The sequence below is a fragment of the Bradysia coprophila genome, unplaced genomic scaffold (assembly GCF_014529535.1).
Source record: "Bradysia coprophila strain Holo2 unplaced genomic scaffold, BU_Bcop_v1 contig_350, whole genome shotgun sequence".
NCBI lineage: Eukaryota > Metazoa > Arthropoda > Insecta > Diptera > Sciaridae > Bradysia > Bradysia coprophila.
Genome location: NW_023503608.1, coordinates 1,366,655 through 1,387,755, shown reverse-complemented (window position 1 = coordinate 1,387,755; position 21,101 = coordinate 1,366,655). Strand labels below are relative to the sequence as shown.

Sequence of the window (21,101 nt, the reverse complement as noted above, 5' to 3'; positions counted from 1 at the left end):
AATTGTAATGAATCAAATCTCCCCCAATGAATATATAATTGTGTTCCCTCTTTTTCCGGCATTACAAATTAAAATTAAGCTCAGTGCTTAGCTTCTATATCTCATATCCGAACGTTCAATGTTGATATTGACCTTAACCCTAACGGCTAGCCATCTGTTAATGACAACAACGAACGAAATAAAGCACTGACCTATACAGTTAATGTGGTTGTATCACAGTATGATTAAAGGAACAAATGAACTGCAATAGTTTCTATCAACATTGTGAATATAGTCTGATGAAGTAATAGATTTAAAATTATTGTATAGCTCTATCGTCTGATTTTCACACACAGAACATATTTGATGCAAAGCAAGAAAGAGAGACACTGAACCATTAACTAAATTATCCAACGATCAACATCAACATCAACGGTTCGTCGACACTATAGATACTTTGAAATTTCTTTATTTCGGGAGAACATGTTTTTATCTATTTAAGTGAATGGACGAACGAGAAAAAGCTCAATAACACAACAGACGACGACATCTAATAGAAAATCTGTTTTCTGTGATTTTACTCGACCGATACAATGAACAATGTGTCGATGTGAAGCTACACTCGTTTTTGTACAATATCTTCAGGTCAGTCGATAGCCTTGACTGTTGAAGTTGAGAGGGATAATGTCAATGATTGAATTATATTTTTTTTGCAGCATTAACGTTGGAATGGTGGGAATTTTTTTTTGTTAGTTTAGTTTTTACGGTGACTATTTCAATATGCACAAGATGAAAATGTTTAATTATTCACTACATTGTCGGCATTGGTGTTAAGAAAAAGCTTTCATTTGAATACATAAAATGGGAAAGAATGTTATGTCGGAAATAAACGTTATAACCTTTACAATGAAAAGTTTCTAAGGATATCAAAACTGAGTTATGGATGAACTGAACGGTATATAATGTTTAATTATTCAGTTACACATAAGATTTGCTATATTACCGAAGGTACGATTCGCATTCGGTATGTATTGTATCAAAGAAGAAAGTATTTTCCCATGTCACACGTCAGACTTTTTAACTTTGATTGATGTTCAACTCCAAACTTTTACCTATATATTTAGTCAATTCAAATGAATGTGTAGTAGCAACTGTCTCTTTTATTTTTATAGACAATTCAACACACAAAACTCCACAAAGTTCATTCTAAATATGGCTTTGAGAATTACCGTACCAGATGTCTCGCAACATTGATGACATGTTCTTATAATATTCTCTCAGGCAACATATTCGAAATCGAAGGAAGGAAGAAAGGAAAAAAAAAATGACAATGAAGCCAAGAATTGAAAAATAAACGTAAAAGCTCCACGCATATATGTATGTATACTAACACGCACATAATGTATAAATAAAAGAAGAAAAAAAAAGTTGCGAATATACCATGACTTCGGCAAAAAAGAAGTTAATTTTGTATAAAATAATGGATAATGGTCGACTAACTGTCGGATATGATTTATGATACTTTTATATATCCAAATCGCAAAATAACCGAAAATATAGTGAACAAAAAACAGAGCATCAGTAACAAAACCCACAGCAACAAAAACAACAACAACCAACGCCAACACCAAAAAGTACCACAACAAAAAAAAATGAAGAATTCGACGATATCCCATTCGAGTTGAGTAAAAGTGAGGGACGCTGAATGTCTAGCAATAATGAAATAATTGAATTAGCTGGAATTTCTCAGGACGTTTAAGATGTCACCACATTCAAACATACTCATTTTGTTCATTTTACTGGAATATTCAACGTTTACGCAATTCATTTTGGCCGATGACGGTCACAGTCAGTTCGAAAAACACGTTGAACCGAACAAAAATGACGAACCCGACAACACTTTCCTACCCGTACCACAAAATCGGATCGGTCCTACGCCATCCACCGACAATTTAGGAGTTGTGCCGGAGTTTCCGCAACGACCTGATTCGGTATATTTTGTCGTCGCCGTTGCTGGTGGAGCTAAAGTCTGGGGAAGAACATTAGCCAGAGCATTGCTCGATATGGGCCATCCATTCACCAGTCCGCAAGGACCACCGTTACGGCCGTTGTACATCGATTTACCACCACACGGGAGGTAACGTTAATCGCAGTAATTGTCCAGTGGGTTTGGTAGTCCTGATTCGGAAAATTAATTTCTTTAGATTTTCTGCGAATGTCTTGATGCAATTGTGTCATCGCATCGATGCTCAACCATTGGCTGGTATGATTGTTATTGGATATGGTCAGGCTGCTCGTGCTGTTGCTCTAGCTGGTAATTCAATGAATATTCCAGTTCTGTGGGCCAAAGGTGGAACAGCGAATTTGAAAGACGGCAACCGAGAGGTAAGTGCTATAGACATCTGATTAACTTTGCAGCAATACGTCCTTGAAACACAAGAAAAAATTCCATTTTAAAGGGAAATTCTAACATGACAATTACCATGCCGAATTTGTTATGGCTTGTCGAAACCGTTTCCACATTCTCTTGTTACGCCTTTTCCGAAATTATGTCGATTTCTATATTTATGGCATACCCAAGAACTATTTAGAAAAAGCAGTGCCAACCGATTAGGAAGTGATGGGCGTGCTTTCCTTTCCCATTCGTCTTTAAGCGAAATTTATGATCTTCCATTACGACCTTCGGTTTTGATTTGATTTTTCTATAATTGCAATCGATATTCAAATTTTCCTTTTATCGCAATTTGTAGAACCATTCGTTTCGTGAAATCACAACCGATTTGAAGAAGGGTATTCGAAGCAGTTCATACACACATACAAATTGTTTACAATTCACATTGCTAGAGATAAAAGTTAAATTCTCGCCAATTTGTTTCAGTTAACGTCTCGATTCCAAGCATTACTCCAACCATCGTCACACGAAATATTAGAAGCGATTAGAGCATTGTTTTTGCAGGTAAAATTAGCGCAAAATTTAAATTCGCTCTGAACCTTGTAACAAAAATTCCCGTTGCAGACCCATTGGCATTCGTTTTTCGTTTTATCCGATGTGTATTCAACAATGGTTCTAGCTAGACGCAATGGAGGTCCACTCAAAGAAGCGCCTCTAGTGCCGACAATATTACCATTACCAGCTAACGATGATCAAATTTTTCGGTACACGGTGACCAAGTAAATGTTTCGGGCAATTTTTACAACCAATCCATTTTCTTTGCAGTCAACTAGCTCAAATATCAAGATCTACGCGAGGTGTTGTACTACTTCTGTGCAACATCGATGTTGCAAGGAAAGTAATGCACGAAGCTCAAAGACTCAATATGATTGGTGGTCATTTCATTTGGATATGGGCCGACACCAGTTCTACCACAGAATTCTATAATGCCGCTTATCATGATATTTCGGAAGTAATTAAGGATACAAAAGATTTACTAGATCGTAGTGAATATTCGTCGAAAAAGACCGATACCGGAAGTGATTCAACATATGATCGTATTAGGGAATTGCTAGAGCGTAAAATGGACATCGATGAAGTGAGTCCGCGTCGCAAGAATGCGGACAATTCAGAAAAACTATTGAATCGATTCGGTTTAAATATGAAAATGAATTTGAACGAGAACGATAAGCCAATCGTTGGTATGAGAAAACGTGATATCGAAATCGATGATAGTCTTAACCAGAAAAGCAATGAAAGTATCGACAATTTTTTTATAAACAATTTGAATACCGATCTCAATCTAGACGATTATCTGGTTGACAATAACAATGTAGATATTGATGTGAAATCGAAAAGAAAATCGAACAATAAACCATCAAACGATACGTCTTCTTATGTTCTTTTTCATCATTTCGTTGATTTTCCGGTGGGATTATTGGCCTTACGACCGGTTCATATGAAAGTGGATCGACATTTTATCCGTTCAGCGGTTCGGCTATTTGCATCCAGTTGGGCCAAAATCGAAAACGAAAATAAATCGTCGAGTAATCGCGATCGGGCACGGGGTGGCAGTGGTGCATCGGCTTCGTCGTCATCATCAACATCATCATCATCATCATCAATGATTGGTAACAGAAATAAATTTAATCAGAAATTTAAACGAAATGCACAAAACCAACTGCACAGCCGTGATGGCGGTGATGCAGTTATCGTTAACAAATATCAAAAATCAAAAATTATTAAAAATAGCACATTTCAAGTTAACAGTAGTTTTTTAAAATCAAGTGACCTAACTAATAATAATAATAATGATAAAATTAACGGTAGTTTTAATCAAATTTTAAGTGGCTTAAACGAAAATAGTAATAATATGAGCAATAATAACAAACCGAGAGTCAAAAAAGATATTCTATCGAAAAATGTGAACAAACGGCGTGGTTCCTGGTGGCAAGTGATGAATGTTACCGATGCAAGAGACTATCAGCTATCGAATCGGCGAACACCACGATATCGAGGCGGTTGTTACGGCAGTCAGACGAAGGAAGAAATTGCCAGCGCTGAATATTTTGCAAGGTAAGCCCCGTTTTCTATTCCAAACAAAACAAGGGTTTCATTCAATTTTCCCCCACTTCCACTGACTTGAAAACCCTTTCAATAATGGTGTGGAAGTACGGACAATGTAATAATTAATCACTAACGGGTAGAATGTCTAATTTTCTCCCAGGTAAACCTTTTTCGGTTGGTTATACCGTGGTCATGGGTGGTCATATAGTTACGTTCATTGTTTCAGTTTTGTTAGCATGTTGGTCATACCGGTACTGAGATTAATAGCAAATAATGCAGAGAAATGATCCAATTAATCATTTATTTTGGGATACAATACAAAAGGAAAATCTATGAAATAAAGTGAAAATTTAAACGAGGCCCGTACGATACATTTACCTAGCAAATTGTTCATAATTTTAAGAAAATAAATTAAAATCTGTGGTATACAAATTGCCTTAAAGTCTAACCAAAACATCTGCTGGAGGTGGGCTCAACGTTCATCAAAGTAACTGAGTTACTAACTATCTATCAAAGTAGTGTACTTGCACGCATCAGATAAAACATAGCTTCCAAGCACTAACATAGATAGTAAACGGGTTTTGCCGAAAGTGTTTTTTTTTTTGAAGAATTGACTTCACAAGTCACGAGACAATAGTGCAGTTTGTCTTGGAATTTCTTATTTTCCCCAGGTGAACACTTTGGAAGCCACCCTTTATTGTGAAAAATGGTGTGTTGACCTTAAGAAAACAGTATGAAATTTCATTTTATCAGATAACTTGTGGCCGAGCGAAGCGACACCCTCATAATGAAATTTTCAACTTTTTTTCCCCTCGAGGAACAAATAACTATTTGATGTGGTCATGTTGTGATTAACCGTTTTTCTCCATCAATTCGTTTAGAAAGATTTGATAACCAAGACAAAGTGACAAGTCAATTAAGAAAAATTGTATTTTCTACCTACGAGTGAAAGAGCTGAAAAAGTACAAATTTTCTCGCCTGAATTGCCATCAAATATGCAGGCAAATATGTCAACAAAGTACTGTTTTCTCTGGGCTGTTTTAGTGGTGAAAATAAGGTTAATCACACCGCACACGAGAAATAGTTATTTGTTAACCGAAGAAAAAAAGTTGGAAATTTCATTTCGAGGGTGGCCTTGCTTAAATGCATTTCAATGCAAAAATTAAAGGGCGGGCGTCATAAACTACAAATAATGAGGTAGCATCGAATGGCTACCCCGCTTCGGAGTTTTTTTTTGGCAATTCGTAAAATATCCAAATCAAATTTGCCATCTATTTGAGTGTTCATGTTATGGCTAAAGCTTTCACTATGCAAAATTATAGTATCCAACACAGGGTTAACCTTTTAGAAACGACAACAAAAATACTCGATGAACTGCGGCAAGTAACCAGCAAAATGTATGTCATAAGCTAATGGAGTAAAAGATTTTGCGTTCAGTGTACAGAGGAATTAAGAGATTTAATGATTACACGTTCCTGTTCCGAAACACTTGCTTCTTTTACTGCCAATAAATGGTTAGGACTTATTTCCTAAATCTAAATTGTACCGTAATTAGCGGGGACTATTTTTGGGAAATATATTCTTGAACATATTTCTGAAAAATGTTTAGCTTGAACTTCTTGTCTCGACAATTATTTTCGCTTTTTGCTACAAAAACTCTTTGTCACTGCCATAGCTCGGTAATATATTTTGCGACTTCAAAACTAGGCTAACGTCGAGTACCTTTCAATTCAGTGAATCTTTTTTATTTATTTTTTATTTTTTAATTCGGTGTGGTTGTGAGCACAAAGCACGGATAGAGTACGGGGACAAGTTCAAAACATTTTTTTATTAAATACCATCACATCCGAAGGGATTACATCCTAATAGGTTCTTTTCATCGTACGTTAGTTGTTTAAAAAATCGACTAATTAAAACGATTCTATTCATAAAATCTACCGCCTGAAGGATTATCGTCGTTATGAATTTTCACTGAATAAAAAAAAAATTAATTACGAAAGCTCATTGTATTTGTTTGATTACGTTACATGCAACATTATAATGATTAAATAAAAGACTTTCAGCATAAAGAAGAGCTGTATGTGGTGCTCTATTTAACTCAACATGTTTTGTTCGTTACTTGGTATACCGATAATCTTGTTGTCGTCATTTGTTGCAAAGACTGTTAGGAAACTGCGTGAATTTCTATTTTATTATCATTATATAATAGTGAGATGTTGTGTAACAAGTTCTTCCGGGAAAATTAGTTCGGTCTACAGATTTCCTTTTCACTGTATTTTATGCTTTCAATTTTAATTGTAATGCAATAAAGTCGTTATTCATTGTGCAACTACATATAGTTCGTGACTGTGGCAATAGATAATTTGAATTTAAAAGCCTCTTAAAATACAATACAATGGCTGCGAAAAGAACTTTACAGGTCGGCGGAGTAATTTATTGATGTATTGTCCATAAACTGCTTATATATGAATTTTATCGCCACTCCTACTTTGTCTATCTATCAATCAATCTATCTCCGCTCTCATATGCTACTGAAATAAAATAGTCAGGTCATTTTTCCATTCAAGGACATTGTACAAGCATTTCTCTTTCATTTAGACTACTTGCGGAAAACACTCAACGTGCATTGGCTGGCCAAAAGCTGTTAGACGGATATTCAGAAAAAGCTTTGACAATTCATTTCGATCTACTCAATCTGGTTCCCGATAACAATCGCAAATCTTTGAAGTCTTTTTACAATCAGCAACAATTTGATGGTATGCCGCCACCAACACCAATTAATGAAACTCCAACTAAATGGCGACGCGTAGGAACGGTATCCGGTCATCATGTACATTTGGATACGATTGTGTGGCCTGGAGGTGATATTGTTGTCTCTGGTAAATTCTTATGAGGATGGGTTCAAAGCATTTTCAGATTTTAATTTTATCTGCCGATGAAATCGTTTTAGGTCTGTCAGCCAGAGCTCGATCTGTGTTTCGGGTCGTTACTGCCCTTTCACCACCATTTGTTATGGAATCCGAATTGGATGAAGATGGACTTTGTCTTCGAGGATTGCCTTGTCATAGGCTGTCTCCGAAAGGTTTGACATAATTATTCTAACAGAAAGATAAATGAAATAAAATTCAACTTGGGTGTTAGGCCGACAAAATTTGACGCTGATGTTCAATGCAATCGAAACGAGAGATCGACTTGAAGAGGACGCAGTAGAGCACGGAAAAGAACTGCCAGCAGAAGAAGAACAGGCGAAAGACAAAGTGGACCATTTGTAAATGCCTCGAATGCGATCCCACAAGCTTTCAATTGAAACTACAATCTCTTTACAGAACAAAATGTTGCTATGGCCTATCAATGGATATCTTAGACAATATTGCTACCGAACTTGGATTTGAATTTCACCTCTATATCGTGCAAGACGAACTGTTTGGTGGGAAGCAAAAAGCATCTAAAAGCTTCTATTCTCGATCGAAAGAAACGAATGACTTTCTGTCCAAGTCTCAGAAGAATTCTGATTACAGAAGTTCCAATACGGGTACGACCAACAAAAATAAGAAACCTGGACGGAAAAAAGGTTAATGAAATGAGGTGAACGCAGATCAATTACCGTAAAATTTGTTTAAAAAAATATTTCAGGCCCAAAATGGAATGGGATCGTGGGAGATTTGATATCAGGTTCAGCTGATATGGCTTTTGCACCATTAAGTGTGTCCAGGTAAAAATTAACATGTTAAGTCATCAACTGTTCCACAAAATTCAAATTCAATTTACAACAGAGCTCGAGCGGAAGTGATCGATTTCAGTGCACCATATTTTCATAGCGGAGTGTCACTACTTGCCGCACCAAAAACAAAGTCCGAAATTCCACTCCTAGCATTTTTATTACCGTTTTCTCCGGAACTTTGGATTGCTATTTTTACATCGCTAAACATAACTGCGATTGCAGGTGAAACATATGAAATTTGACCTCTATGAGTTTGACCAATAAAATAATTTAAAAAAAAATCCGCCCAGTTGCTGTATATGAATGGTTGAGTCCATTTGGATTGAATCCTTGGGGAAGGCAGCGTAGTAAAAATTTCAGCATTTCTTCAGGTAAAAATCGTACCGTGTCTCGATTGGTTAAAGTTTCTAATGTTTTTGGCATTTCCTAAATTTCCAGCTCTGTGGGTAATGTGGGGATTACTTTGCGGGCATTTAGTTGCTTTCAAGGCTCCTAAATCGTGGCCGAATAAGTTTTTGATAAACGTTTGGGGTGGCTTCAGTGTTATCTTCGTTGCTAGTTATACTGCCAACATTGCTGCACTCATTGCTGGCCTATTTTTTCATAATGCTGCCAGCAGTTACGATGCATCGGTAAGCATATCAATCGTGTTACCAAATTGATTGATCATTTCTAAGAAATAATTACGAACACTTCCTCAGTTACTCACACAACGGGTCGGTGCGCCAGTTTCATCTGCTGCTGAGTATTATGTTCAAAATACAGACCAGTACCTCTGGGAACATATGAAGAAGTACTCGTTGGAAACGCTAGAGGACGGCATCCGAGGATTGAAGTAGGTTTTTTTAGCTTTCGCAAATGCTGATTTATTCCCTACTAATTGGCAACTCTGTACCTCAGAAATGGCAGCTTGGATTTACTAATGGGCGATTCGCCAGTTCTTGATTATTATCGTGCCACGGATCATGGATGTCGACTGCAGCGAATCGGAGAGACATTCGTGGAAGATGCATATGCTATAGGAATGACCAAAGGTTCGTTTTTCAGCGGAATTATATTTCATTGATTCGGTGGAACGTATTTTTTGTTCGTTTCAGATTTTCCGTTAAAAGATTCCATATCAGCTCTCATAGCAAAATATTCGAGTAACGGATACCTCGACATTTTGACGGAGAAATGGTACGGTGGACTGCCGTGCTTCAAATTTGAAGCAGATATTGTGCAGCCCAGACCGTTAGGTTAGTGTTGTGGAGCTTCATTAACTTTGATACACTCTCACTTTTCTCTAAATTTCATAAGGTGTTGCGGCTGTTGCTGGTGTGTTCCTTTTGTTAGGTTTGGGAATGGTACTGGGCGTAATAATTCTAATATTCGAGCACTGGTTCTACAAATACGCGTTGCCGACGCTACGACTAAAGCCGAAAGGTACAGTTTGGAAGAGTCGAAACATAATGTTCTTCAGCCAGAAACTCTACCGTTTCATTAATTGCGTTGAGCTGGTATCACCGCATCATGCTGCCAGAGAATTGGTTCATTCCATTCGGCAAGGTCAAATAGCGAGTTTGTTCCAGAAGAGCATCAAACGGGTTAGTTAGCGCAATTGGTAATATCGATGAGTTTCCTATTCGTAATCAAATTTTGTTCTAGAAGGAAGATGAACAACGACGGCGACGAAAGAGTAAGGCTCAATTTTTCGAAATGATTCAAGAAATACGAAGGTAATCGTGTGACAATATAAGGAAATAATTTTCGGATTTTGCTGATTTTTCCTTTCTTAATCCAATATGTAACAGGGTGCAACAAAACGAAAAAGAAAATGCAAATCTGGCAACAGTCGTAGAAGTTGACACTTCAATGGAGCAGCAGAAAAGTCCGCCACAAGTAAAGCCAAAAGTCAGTCCAAAACCGAATATTTTCTCCGCGCTACGTAGAGAAGGCCGCTCTAGATCTAATTCGTCTGTATTAAGCATACGACGCTTTAGCACCGACAGTATACTCGGAGAACGGATGGATAATATAGGACGACGGCTAAGTCGTGACATAACTGCCTCGCCGCCCGATCTGGGTCGACATTTTGAGACATTCGGTAAGGCTGCTTCATCCAACACCAAATTCGACAACGACAACAACAAATTTGAAACGTTCGGTGGCAAGAGTGGCAACAAAATTGACTTGCCATTCAAGACAAAAGTAACGAAACGTCCAGCGCTTAACTTTGAATCGTACCATCGAGATAGCAAAAGTGGTTTCGAGTTACCAATTGTCAAAGAAGGACTCGAACCGCCAATCTATCAGGAAGATCGCAGCAAAGCGGTGCTCAAAGCTAAGCTGCACCGAGAACTAACAGCGAAATATGGCCCTAAGAAATCGAATGATTCACTGAAATCTCCACCGCCACTACCCAAAAAACCGAACCGATCGCCGAGAGTCCACATTCGGCACAAAAGCGCCGAAGGTTTGGACTCGGACACTAACAAATCGGACGATAGCCTAAGCATGCACAAGAGCAGCATTCGACCACGATTGCCGCAAATGGGTAAACTGAGCAGAGAGGATTTGCTGCGACTGAGCCACAGTTCACAGTCCGAAATACACGAGTATTTGAAGAATTCAATGGAATTGGATTATCAGGCGCAACCACCTTGAAGTGGAGGTGATTTGTAAATAAAATGAATAGAATGATGAAGGTATGACCGCTACCTTCGGTATAAGTTTTCCTAACGGCCACATTTATTATACGCATGACATAAATTGAATAAAAAAAAACAAAGAAAATTTATGCCCAAAAATAAACGTTTTGCAAAATGATGAGACAGAAAAAAGTTACAAAAGTTTTTCGTAATACCACAAGCATCTGGGAGAAACATTTTTTTTAAATTAAATTTAAACGTAATGATGTGTTTCAAAATATTGTAGTTCTCTTCCGAGGGTATAAAAAAACGTTCAAATAAAATTAATCACAAGAAAAATAACATAAAATAAAAAGCAAAGATTAAATTAAAATAAAAAACTGAAAAACTTGTCTATAAAATGCCAATGAAAAAGAGTTACTAAATTTAACAAAAAATTGAAAAATTTAAAATGACAAATTCTAAGAAAATAGAAAATTATATTTAATGAAAAAGAGGAAAAATGTTAGAGAAATTATTTAAAAAATAAAATAAATTTATTTATGTTCATAACACTTTGCTGAACATTGCAACGACCATTTTAGAATTTTAGATAGTAGAAAACAACAAAACCAAACAAAGATAAAAAAAACATTAAAATGTGAATTAACAAAAATAAAAATGATGGAAAATTAGAACACAAATTAGCCTTATGTATAGTTGAGATATTTTTACTTCATTTTCATTTCCATTTTACTCTGTGAAACTATTAACATAATACTGGCGAGTATTAAAATAAAAACATTGAAGAAGAAGAAAGGAAATAATATTGTTATTGATTTTTAAATTATTATACTGGTGACAACTATTATATATTTGAATTGTATAAAAAAAAGGAAACATTTTAATTATACTTCTATTAGAAAATAAACGGAATGATAACAACAAGTTTAAAAATATGGTTGACTTACATAATTTCCTGATGGAAGCAGCAAAATACTCTTTCTAGCATACAAACTTCGTTTTGGCGCAGTCAAAATACCACCTTATTTTGACAAGAATGATACAAAACTTTAAGTAGTTGCCGCCCTGCGCTTTTTTAACACTAAAAAAACACAAATTTCCATTTTTTCCGTTTTAAAGTATTAAATATGTGTTAAAAATACCGATTATTTCTGGATGTTTTCTACCTTCCCGTTACATTAAAGTCGAAGCAATATAATTTGATCGATTCTATTCATTTTTAAATAATTGTAGTTTTTCAAGAAATCATTTCGAAAACAATACAGTATAAAAGCTTACACATGCGCATTAGAGCTGTTTACTCGCGGTATACCTGCGGGTAATCCGTTCAAATGCACGTGTCTAAGCTTTTATACTGTAATGTTTTCGAAATGATTTCTTCGAAAACTACAATTATTTAAAAATGAATTAAATGAGTAGAATCGATCAAATTATAATGGTCCGACTTTATCTCCTAAGCAACGACTTCGATCGTATTGTTTCTTTCACATTTATTTATGAATTGAAGTAGCGCAGTCGGGCTTTCCCGTCGTCTGAAAATCAAAGAGAAAAAAATTCCATTTTTTCAGTTTTAAAGCAACATATATGTGTGAAAAATACCGATTATTTCTGGATGTTTGCTACCTTCCAACACCAAAATGACGGCTAGATGGAGTGTTGGTAGTAGCGTAGCAGTGCTTCTAGCACGAACACTCAATTTTCCAACGTCAAAAAAACTCTAAATTTTCAAATATATATGCGTGTAAGATTACATGTGTTGTCTGTTTTTATTCACACCAAGAAATCATGATTCCTATCTCTATGACATAATTCAAGGCCTATTTTGATTAGCCTCCATTATCGCATTAGGCTCCTTTAGCATTAGCCTCCATTAGCATTAGGCTCCTTTAGCATTAGTCTCCATTAGCATTAGCCTCCATTAGCATTAGCCTCCATTAGCATTAGCCTCCATTAGCATTAGTCGCCATTAGCATCAGCCTCCATTAGTATTAGCCTCCTAATATTTCTTATGTTCATGCTAGAGCTGTGGTAGCAGTCAAAATGGTGATTAGAATTTTATTTCAACCGATGATGAATGGTGTATGCCTTAATGAAACTGGAGATATTCGTAAGGATGGCAAATCGGCTCATTAATCTTCAACACATTCCCAAATTATGTCAAAATAATACAAAATATCTATGGCCTTCCATGCTGAAATTAGACCATACCTGATTTATACAGTGACGAATTATACCAATGGGCTATATTACGGCCGCTATAGGAGCTAGGCACTGGAAGATCAACAATGAACAATTATAGTGGTATCCCTCAAATTGGCGCCCTGTCAAAAACTTTTTAAACTGATTTTTTTTAAGTCGCAATCGGCCAAAGTACCTTAGAATGGGCGCATCGTGGTATGTTGTTTCTTAAAGGGATTATGCTATGCATCAAAGCTTTCAAGTATTGCCCTAGCATACCTTAGACTTAGCGTACGACGAAATGTTAAGGCACTTAGAGGAGGATGGATCGATTTTAACCTTTAAAATCCACATCCAGTGGCTTGTGTAGCTGAAAAAAACCAAATTTGTGTCATCATTACTTTTTTGTTTCCCCACACTTTTGAGTATCCCACGGATGACTCAAATTCATACGAAAAATAGATTTTTCATGTAAAAAATCAGATTTTCAAATGCACATGGGATACTCTACAGTGTGCGAAAACGAAAAAGTAATGATGCTACAAGTTTAGTTTCTTCCAGCCTTCTAAGAAGTTTCTCCCAAGTTATATTGACGAAACAGCTCTGATTTGGTTATATAACGCTATCTTCTCGTCTAAAAGTATACCTTTCCCTCCTTAGAGTAATTATAATTACTCTAAGTTTCCCTCGTCCTTTGACAGCATAAAGCACAAATCGATTTGAGGAACATATCGGTCCACAATTTACATATATTTTTTTGGTGCAAAGTTGATTCACAATCATCAATCTTCAACATAGTCAATTTTCAAAGTTTAAGAATTTCCCACGTTGTAACCAAGAATTTACAAACTTCGTCTAGCTCGTCTAACTGGCCTAACGGACTAGGCTTGAAAGTATTGTTTTCCCTAGTTTCTGTCCTTATGTTTCTCTCTCAACAGCAGGCAAAAAAGATAAGATGGCACCTTCTATTAGATGGATGATTAGAAAAGTGACATATTTCTTTCAATGATCAGTTCGTGCTATAATAACTTCGTTGCCTAAAATCTACCGTCCACAATAGATACGTAAGTAATTAATCCAGAGAGATGCTAATATGACGGCTGGGACGCCGTTTCGACGGATAGAGGGAATTTGTCCATCATTTCTGAAAAAAATTGAACCGTATGCGACCAGCTGTCAAATTGAAAAAGACATAACCACAGATTTTTTTTAATACTTCCACCATCACCAATTTTAATGAAATAAATTGCTAACATGATCCTTGTGGGATCAGAATGAACGTAAGTCCATTTATTTATAAATCAGATTCAGTATTCGTACACTATTTCCGAATTGAAAAAAGCAATTTTGGAGACCAATTTTTGAACGAGTATATCTCAGATAATACGAAAGTACCTTGCAAATAAAACCCTTTACGTTAATTTTGACACCGATGCAAACGTATGTCCATATTCTGCTTCTCGAATCATTGTAGTCAAAAATTAATTATTTTGTAAACAACCGACCAATTTTGGAAAAAGTCAGCCATTTTTGACATTTCATTCGTTATATGAAAAAGGCTGACAAATTCCCTCTATCCGTCGAAACGGCGTCCCAGCCGTTATCTTAGCATCTCTCTGAATTAATCCCATAATTTGTTTTAATGCAGGCTATCTAAGACGATGGAAGTCATTATTGTTATATCTGTCGTCGTTGATGCAGGCAACGCACTTCAAGCAAAAGTGATCATAGTCGACAGCTGCCAAATAGAGTACTATTTTGTATGAAATGGTTTTTTTACAGTGGACTCTCTCGACACACTCTCAACTTTCGGCACCCTATTTATAGTACCACTCATGCTTGAAGTGCGTTGATATAGCACATTCATATAATCGCGCCATAGGTCCACGCAATGTTTCCTTCATTTATATTTTATGCATAGTGGCATTGTAACACCATCCCAAACAGTGTACTTGACATATTCACACTTTGGCGCCATTACTTGTGTCACGTCGAGAAAGTTTATTTTAATGAAATATTTTGCTAGTTTTCAATCGTATATTTTATCGCAGTTTATTGAAATAATTTAGATTAAGTTCGTCGAATAGAATACGAAAATTTAATGCACCATTTTGGCGGCATGCGAGGTAAATTTAATGGTTGTACGTCCATAATAATGCTGGCAATAAAAAGTTTTCGGAATGAAGTTATGGAATTCAATCATAGTGTTGGCAACCTCATATACACGAATGCATCAAGTGCATACTGGTAGTAAACAATGAATGTTTTTCAGAGACAAAGCGACGGTATAGCCCGTTTCGATCTTAAAATTTTGCGATAGAGTTTTTATCATGAATGAAGTCTATAAATCGAGAAAACTCGAACTTATCCCGAATATACTTAGTGTGAACTAAAAGGAAACATCAGAAGTCTTATCGAAGACAGTTTCACTTCACACTTTCCATTCCTTAGAATTTCTGTGTTTTGTCAAAGAAGATGAACCTATTCATTCGGTCACTAAATAAAACAGGAACTTAGATGAAGGTTCTGGTTGCTTCAGGCCTTGCAATATGACACTCCCTCTTCACCTTAAAATCCAACTTTAATCTCTAACAATATTCCATGAACCTTCTTCCAGAATGACAACAATCAAAAACTTTTTCTCACCAACGAAAACATCACTGGCAATGACACCATCACCCGTAAAAAGTGAAAGAAAATCGAATCATGCCCGGCCGGACAACAAACTGATTGTGTCGAATATGAAGTCCGTTATCAATTCGGTGAAGTTGCACAAAAAGCATAAGAAGAGGAAACGCAATTTGGACGAAACGCCGGAAATTCACGACATTTCCAACATATTGCAGAGTAATTTGAGTTTCATATCACCGAGTCGGACGGAAGTGGAACAGAGTCATGTGGAACTTACAGAAGGTTAGTCTAAGCGAAAAACAATTCGGGGAATTTATTGACTAAATGGAATGTGTTCGAATTTACAGTGACAACAATACCTGAAGTGAAGCCTGTCGACAGTTCCATGATTGCTTTAGAGGACAGTTCTAAAGAGAATAGTTCGGTTGATGAAAATACAGCTACAACGCCGGTATCTATTGAAACAAAGTCGCAATCGACATCCAATGCATTCGAATTCATGATGACCGCACGCTATAAATCTATTGGAACCAATTCGCCAGGACGAGAACTAACTAATAAGGAGAGCAAAACGTTAGACGCTGATCGTGAGGCAAATGTAAAGCGAAAACTAATGCTAGAAGAATGGGCAGATCGAAAAGGTAGAGCAAAGAAACGGCAAGTGGAGGCAGCGGACGATGAGTATATTGGCATGGTGATGGATAAAAGAGCCAAACGTCTGCGAACGTTGTTGAAAAATGGGAAAAAGCAAAAGAGCACCGACGAAGTAGCGGTTCCAACAAAAACGTCCAATGAACTGAAGTCGGTTCCAGCAAAACCGCTAAATGGATTGAAGCTCACAAAGGGGAAAAATAGAATTGAAGACAGCGAAGACGATGATTTGGATGAAAGTGAGAAATCGTCGACAAAATCGTATCGAACACCTAATGGCAAAAGAAAAGGAACCAATCCGATTCCAGAGGAGTCATTTATCGAAAAACTTTCGTCACCCGTCAAGAAGCGTGACAGTTTATTAGGATACTTTAGTAAATTGACAAAAACACCGTCCGTTGATGGTTCGCCAACAGTTTCTGAAAATGGATCAATTACAGCTGCTTCTTCTGATAGCAAAAATCGGATTAAGAAACGAGGACGTCCAAAGAAAACATTACCAGCTGATGAAGCCGTGGTGGCCACACAAGTAACAAATGATCCTGATACACTGCGACGAGATACAACACCTGCGGTAAACGTAATGGACGAAGTGGCAGTTATCGAAGATAGCCGAGACATACCCTCGTCATCATCAATATCGGAGTCATCAAAGCCGTTGAGCGAAGGTCGACCGAAGCGATTATGTCGCGACAAGAAAATATCGTATCTAATCGACGAAGACTATACACCAGTGCGGTCCCGAGAGAAAAAGGTCGTCGACAAAGAACATGTTACGCCAAAGTCAACTGCAAAACAGTCAAAACCAACAAAACTTGCGCCAATATTTGCAAAGGCCGTTCCGAAACCTTTCATCGATCCCACCGTAATACGCGCTCGCCATGAATTTCTAATGTCGGGAATTCCCGAAAAGATGAAATTAGAAATAGAAAAGCAGCGACAGTTTGAAGAGCTCTACGAGACGGAATACGAAGTGTTTCCGAAGGTCAGTCACGTTGGTTTCCACACAGAAGCCAGCTGTGTTGAAGTTGACTTGTCTAAATTTAATATTCGATTTAGACCTGTGGTTGCGGAAGACGTCGAAACACATTCACGTCATGCGAACATACTGAAGATTAAACAGTGTCAAGAAAACGCAGAGCCGAATGGTGATGCCGCAACAACGGACCAGAAGGATTTGGTCAGGCAACTCAAACAGAATGACGCAACTGAATTTCCATATTATCGATGTTTCAAGCAGCTGAGGCGGAAAAATGCATTAGATCCGACCGTCGAAGACGCTGATTGTGATAATAGCATCGAATTGGTCGTTGAGAAAGTACCAGCAGCAAATGGCAATGAATTGTTTACAGAGAAATACAGGTCATTAACCTCGTCCGACGTGCTGTTGAATACAAAGCCGCTGAACGAATTGCAGAAGTTTCTCTCATCGTGGAAGGAAAACATGGACGGGAAAGAATGCGCAAATTCCAGCGATGAATTTGATACGAATTCGAATAGTGGCATGTCATCGATGAATAAAGCTATCGTACTAACTGGACCATCCGGATGTGGTAAAACTATGTTTGTCTACGCATTGGCGGATGAGATGAATTTCAAAGTGTTGGAAATAAATGCTGGGGCTAGGCGATCCGGCAAAAAAGTGTTGAAAAAATTACAAGAAGCCACCCAGTCACACCATGTGAACAACAACCAATGCAGCCAAGGTGACCGTGTCAGGAATACAAAGTCGAAGTACAGCCAATCGGAAGACAGCGAGGATGTGAGCGCTTCACAAAAGCTGTCGTTGATTTTGATTGAAGACGCCGAAGTTGTGTTCGAAGAAGATATAGGATTTGTCGAGTCCATCAATCAATTGGTTACCACTACGAAGCGGCCAGTGATTCTCATCACCAACCAGATCAATTGCCCTCATCTAAGTCGATTCATCAACCGAAATATGATTTCGTTCGCAGTGCCCAGATCGACGATAGCATCGAAATGGTTGGCAACGTTATCGATCGCCGAACAATGCTACGTTCCGGAAGATATGTGTAGAACACTTTATCAACGAAACAATTGTGATTTTCGGAAAACGTTGCTAGAATTGCAATTTTTCATCCAAAGTACCAATCGTACACAGCTTGGCAACACTGTTGTGCACTCCAACACCAAATTACGTGAATTATTTTTCAACGATCAAAATCAGTGCGAAAGAGTTGTCGCGTTTCCGATTGATTTTACAACACTCAATAAGACGAATCGGATATGGAGTCAACGAAATGCGGACGAAACCAATGGCAGTGGTACAACAAAAGTGAATTCGGACTCATTGAGTGATATGACTGACTATTTGAACAACATTTCGATGGCACAGTGGTTAGAGCAAAAGACTGACAGCAGTGATCGACTTGTAAATCACTTAAACGACGATATTAGTCACTTCCTGGTCGAACAAAGTATCAAAATTAGCAGTCCGAATCATCCAAATTACGTAGAGGCGACGTTCGAAACCGATCCGATGAGGTAAGAGTTCAAAAAGTCAATTATTTTTCGGTGAAAGACTGAAAGTCGACCTCCTTTTCAGACCACAACAACTGGCATCAAATATCACCAGCCGAAATCTTCATTCAACTCGAGCATTCAACGTGGACATTGAGCCCTGTTTACGTTCAATTTGTCGTTCTGAATTGCTCCGTTCGCATAAAGAAAGGCGCAGCAGCCGCTTTTACCACTATCTTCGAAGTGCAAATACAGATTCGTTCAGCACAAAAGTATTGGACGATCATTGCTTGATTTTCAGTAGCGAGTAACGTTCGCATGCAAACGATGTGCTTCATTGGATTGAATGCACAAATCTTTAACTTATTCGTTAAGACAGTACGTAGACCTAGCGAATGATTATTTTGTTCAGTTGTTGCTGCTGTTGTTGTTGTTGTTGGTTATCGCAGCCAAACAAAATAAAAATATTTCTGCAATAGAATTGCGGTTTTTTATTTAAATTGAGATGCCGTGATTCAAATTTGATGGACACGAAATTCACTGAATATTCCTGTTTACTCATTCTTTGTTACTCATTCGTACCTTAATATAGGAAAGGCTGGTTGGTTCTTGATGGCGAAATCTTTTAAGTACGGTCGGTCGATAATCTCCAGTTTGCAAATCGCATATAAAACGACTGCCTTCACATATCGCAGACCTTATCATGCCCGCACGTTAGTAAGCGGGCGTGACGCAAGTTTCACCACTTGTCAACAAATTTTCTTCGGTTAAAATGGCGTTATGATAGGTTTCAGGGTAAAACTTCACAGAACAACCGAATTCAGTGTAAACTAGTACGTCGTCCCACACCCTATAGGCTTAGTTTGTACTAGAGATACATCTTTATTTACTGTAATGTCAAAATATTCATAATTGGTACCCCGGTTTCAGTATCTACGTGGAGTAAATGAACCCACTGCAATAACTGGCACAAGAACAGATTTTTTTAACGGTCATTATTTGGCCTCTTATTTTATGGAACGTCCGTAACGCAGTGCTTAGGGAATGCAATACCGGTATTAATACAGCGGAAAGTTTTTAATGAGAAAATATGAACAAACTTTTAAATAAATTTAAAAAAAAAATACTTTAGAAATCTTTATCTAAAAAATGGACGGTACTTCGTTTTGCACCTTGTATGCTCACGAAAACGTGATACGACCGTACTCAAAACATAAAGGTTAACATTTTGAGCGCATTTCCCAATTGATTGTGGGCATTTTTTGAGAATTTTTACAGATTTTTACGTCAACACACTAGAGAGAAATAAATGAAAAACAAAATTCCCATTTTCTTCAATAACTCCATTTTGGAGTTTGATACTAGGCCAAGACCTTTCGAATGATGTATCATAAGCTTAAGTTCCTTTGGGAGCACTTTTTACATTCTAACCCTGCTATGCCTTTTAAAAGAAGAAATTTCGTAATTTCACGAAACAGTCTGACATTCATCTGGACCTTTTTTCCTTTGCCAAATGTCAGACCATGGCACTGCTCCTAGCACTAATACTCGTTACGTGTTCATTAAAGAAATGCAAGGCCTATTCTATTACCATCAGCCTCCATTATTATTATTATTTTCTATGTTACAGATACAGATACGCGGGTGACATACCACACTTGATGATAACATGGCGGATTTCATATGTAGAATCATCAGAAGTGGTGTGTTCCCGCGTATCTAATAAAATGGCGATCTGCGTGACCTCCCCAAAGTTTACAGCCTTGGGAGCAGTGCTGTGGCCAGACAAAATTATTAAAAAAGGAACGCAAACTTAAACTCAACTAACGCACTGTGCGTTGACTCAACTCAATTCAACATCGTTGTCAATATTCAATGTTTATCAAATTGATTCCGTATCAGACAGACTAGTGTAAAAAGAAAGTTTTCAATTTTTGCTGTTTTTTATCAACATGTAAATCAAGGCTGTATATAGCCTTGATGTAAATATCACACATCAAGTCTGATGATAAAATTAAAAATGAAAGCTTTGATGACTCTGCCTCTGAATTTATTTAAAACGAAGAAATATTTTCAGTTTGAAAAAACCTGACTTCTTCTTTAATTTGGACAATAAAAAGTTCATCGGTTAATGGGTTTAATGAGACGAAAGAAGAATAAATTGAATTTGTTTTTCATTTAAACGTTGTAATCTCTAACTTTAAAAGTATTCTCCTTCTGGTCCATTAAAAACAAGGCATCAGAACAGTCGGAGCGTTTGCTGCGACTTAGCCCCGTACAACCCGTAATCCTATTTCGTCCGCAACCATAATACGTCCGTAGCCCTAAT

General features: G+C 37.3%; 2 protein-coding genes across 5 annotated transcripts in view; both read left to right on the top strand.

Annotated features, from left to right (window-relative positions):
* Window positions 1–11,742, top strand: part of LOC119079976 — a 31,650-nt gene extending 19,908 nt beyond the window's left edge. Inside the window, exons 2-21 of one of the 3 annotated variants that reach the window (XM_037188115.1) lie at window positions 1,152–1,670; window positions 1,730–2,116; window positions 2,184–2,364; window positions 2,858–2,935; window positions 2,996–3,135; window positions 3,197–4,486; window positions 7,076–7,356; window positions 7,428–7,559; window positions 7,619–7,745; window positions 7,804–8,048; window positions 8,111–8,189; window positions 8,251–8,420; window positions 8,489–8,569; window positions 8,637–8,830; window positions 8,900–9,033; window positions 9,099–9,232; window positions 9,296–9,436; window positions 9,498–9,784; window positions 9,846–9,916; window positions 9,992–11,742. In XM_037188115.1, coding sequence (XP_037044010.1) covers window positions 1,740–2,116; window positions 2,184–2,364; window positions 2,858–2,935; window positions 2,996–3,135; window positions 3,197–4,486; window positions 7,076–7,356; window positions 7,428–7,559; window positions 7,619–7,745; window positions 7,804–8,048; window positions 8,111–8,189; window positions 8,251–8,420; window positions 8,489–8,569; window positions 8,637–8,830; window positions 8,900–9,033; window positions 9,099–9,232; window positions 9,296–9,436; window positions 9,498–9,784; window positions 9,846–9,916; window positions 9,992–10,844 — 4,995 coding nt within the window. In that variant the 5' untranslated portion in view covers window positions 1,152–1,670; window positions 1,730–1,739 and the 3' untranslated portion in view covers window positions 10,845–11,742. Of the gene's footprint in view, window positions 1–1,151; window positions 2,117–2,183; window positions 2,365–2,857; window positions 2,936–2,995; window positions 3,136–3,196; window positions 4,487–7,075; window positions 7,357–7,427; window positions 7,560–7,618; window positions 7,746–7,803; window positions 8,049–8,110; window positions 8,190–8,250; window positions 8,421–8,488; window positions 8,570–8,636; window positions 8,831–8,899; window positions 9,034–9,098; window positions 9,233–9,295; window positions 9,437–9,497; window positions 9,785–9,845; window positions 9,917–9,991 lie in introns of all 3 variants that reach the window. The other 2 variants (XM_037188116.1, XM_037188114.1) reach the window with 2 other exon arrangements.
* Window positions 11,743–14,931: 3,189 nt separating this feature from the next.
* LOC119079991 (ATPase family AAA domain-containing protein 5) lies at window positions 14,932–19,253 on the top strand. Of its 2 annotated transcripts, none has more exons than XM_037188154.1 (4): window positions 14,932–15,135; window positions 15,627–15,922; window positions 15,988–18,796; window positions 18,858–19,253. In XM_037188154.1, the coding sequence occupies exons 2-4, from the start codon at window positions 15,628–15,630 to the stop codon at window positions 19,081–19,083; spliced, it is 3,330 nt and encodes a 1,109-aa protein (XP_037044049.1). In that variant the 5' UTR covers window positions 14,932–15,135; window position 15,627; the 3' UTR covers window positions 19,084–19,253. The 2 variants fall into 2 exon arrangements, with proteins under 2 accessions (XP_037044049.1, XP_037044051.1); XM_037188156.1 differs by having other exon boundaries at window positions 14,966–15,150.
* Window positions 19,254–21,101: the final 1,848 nt, after the last annotated feature.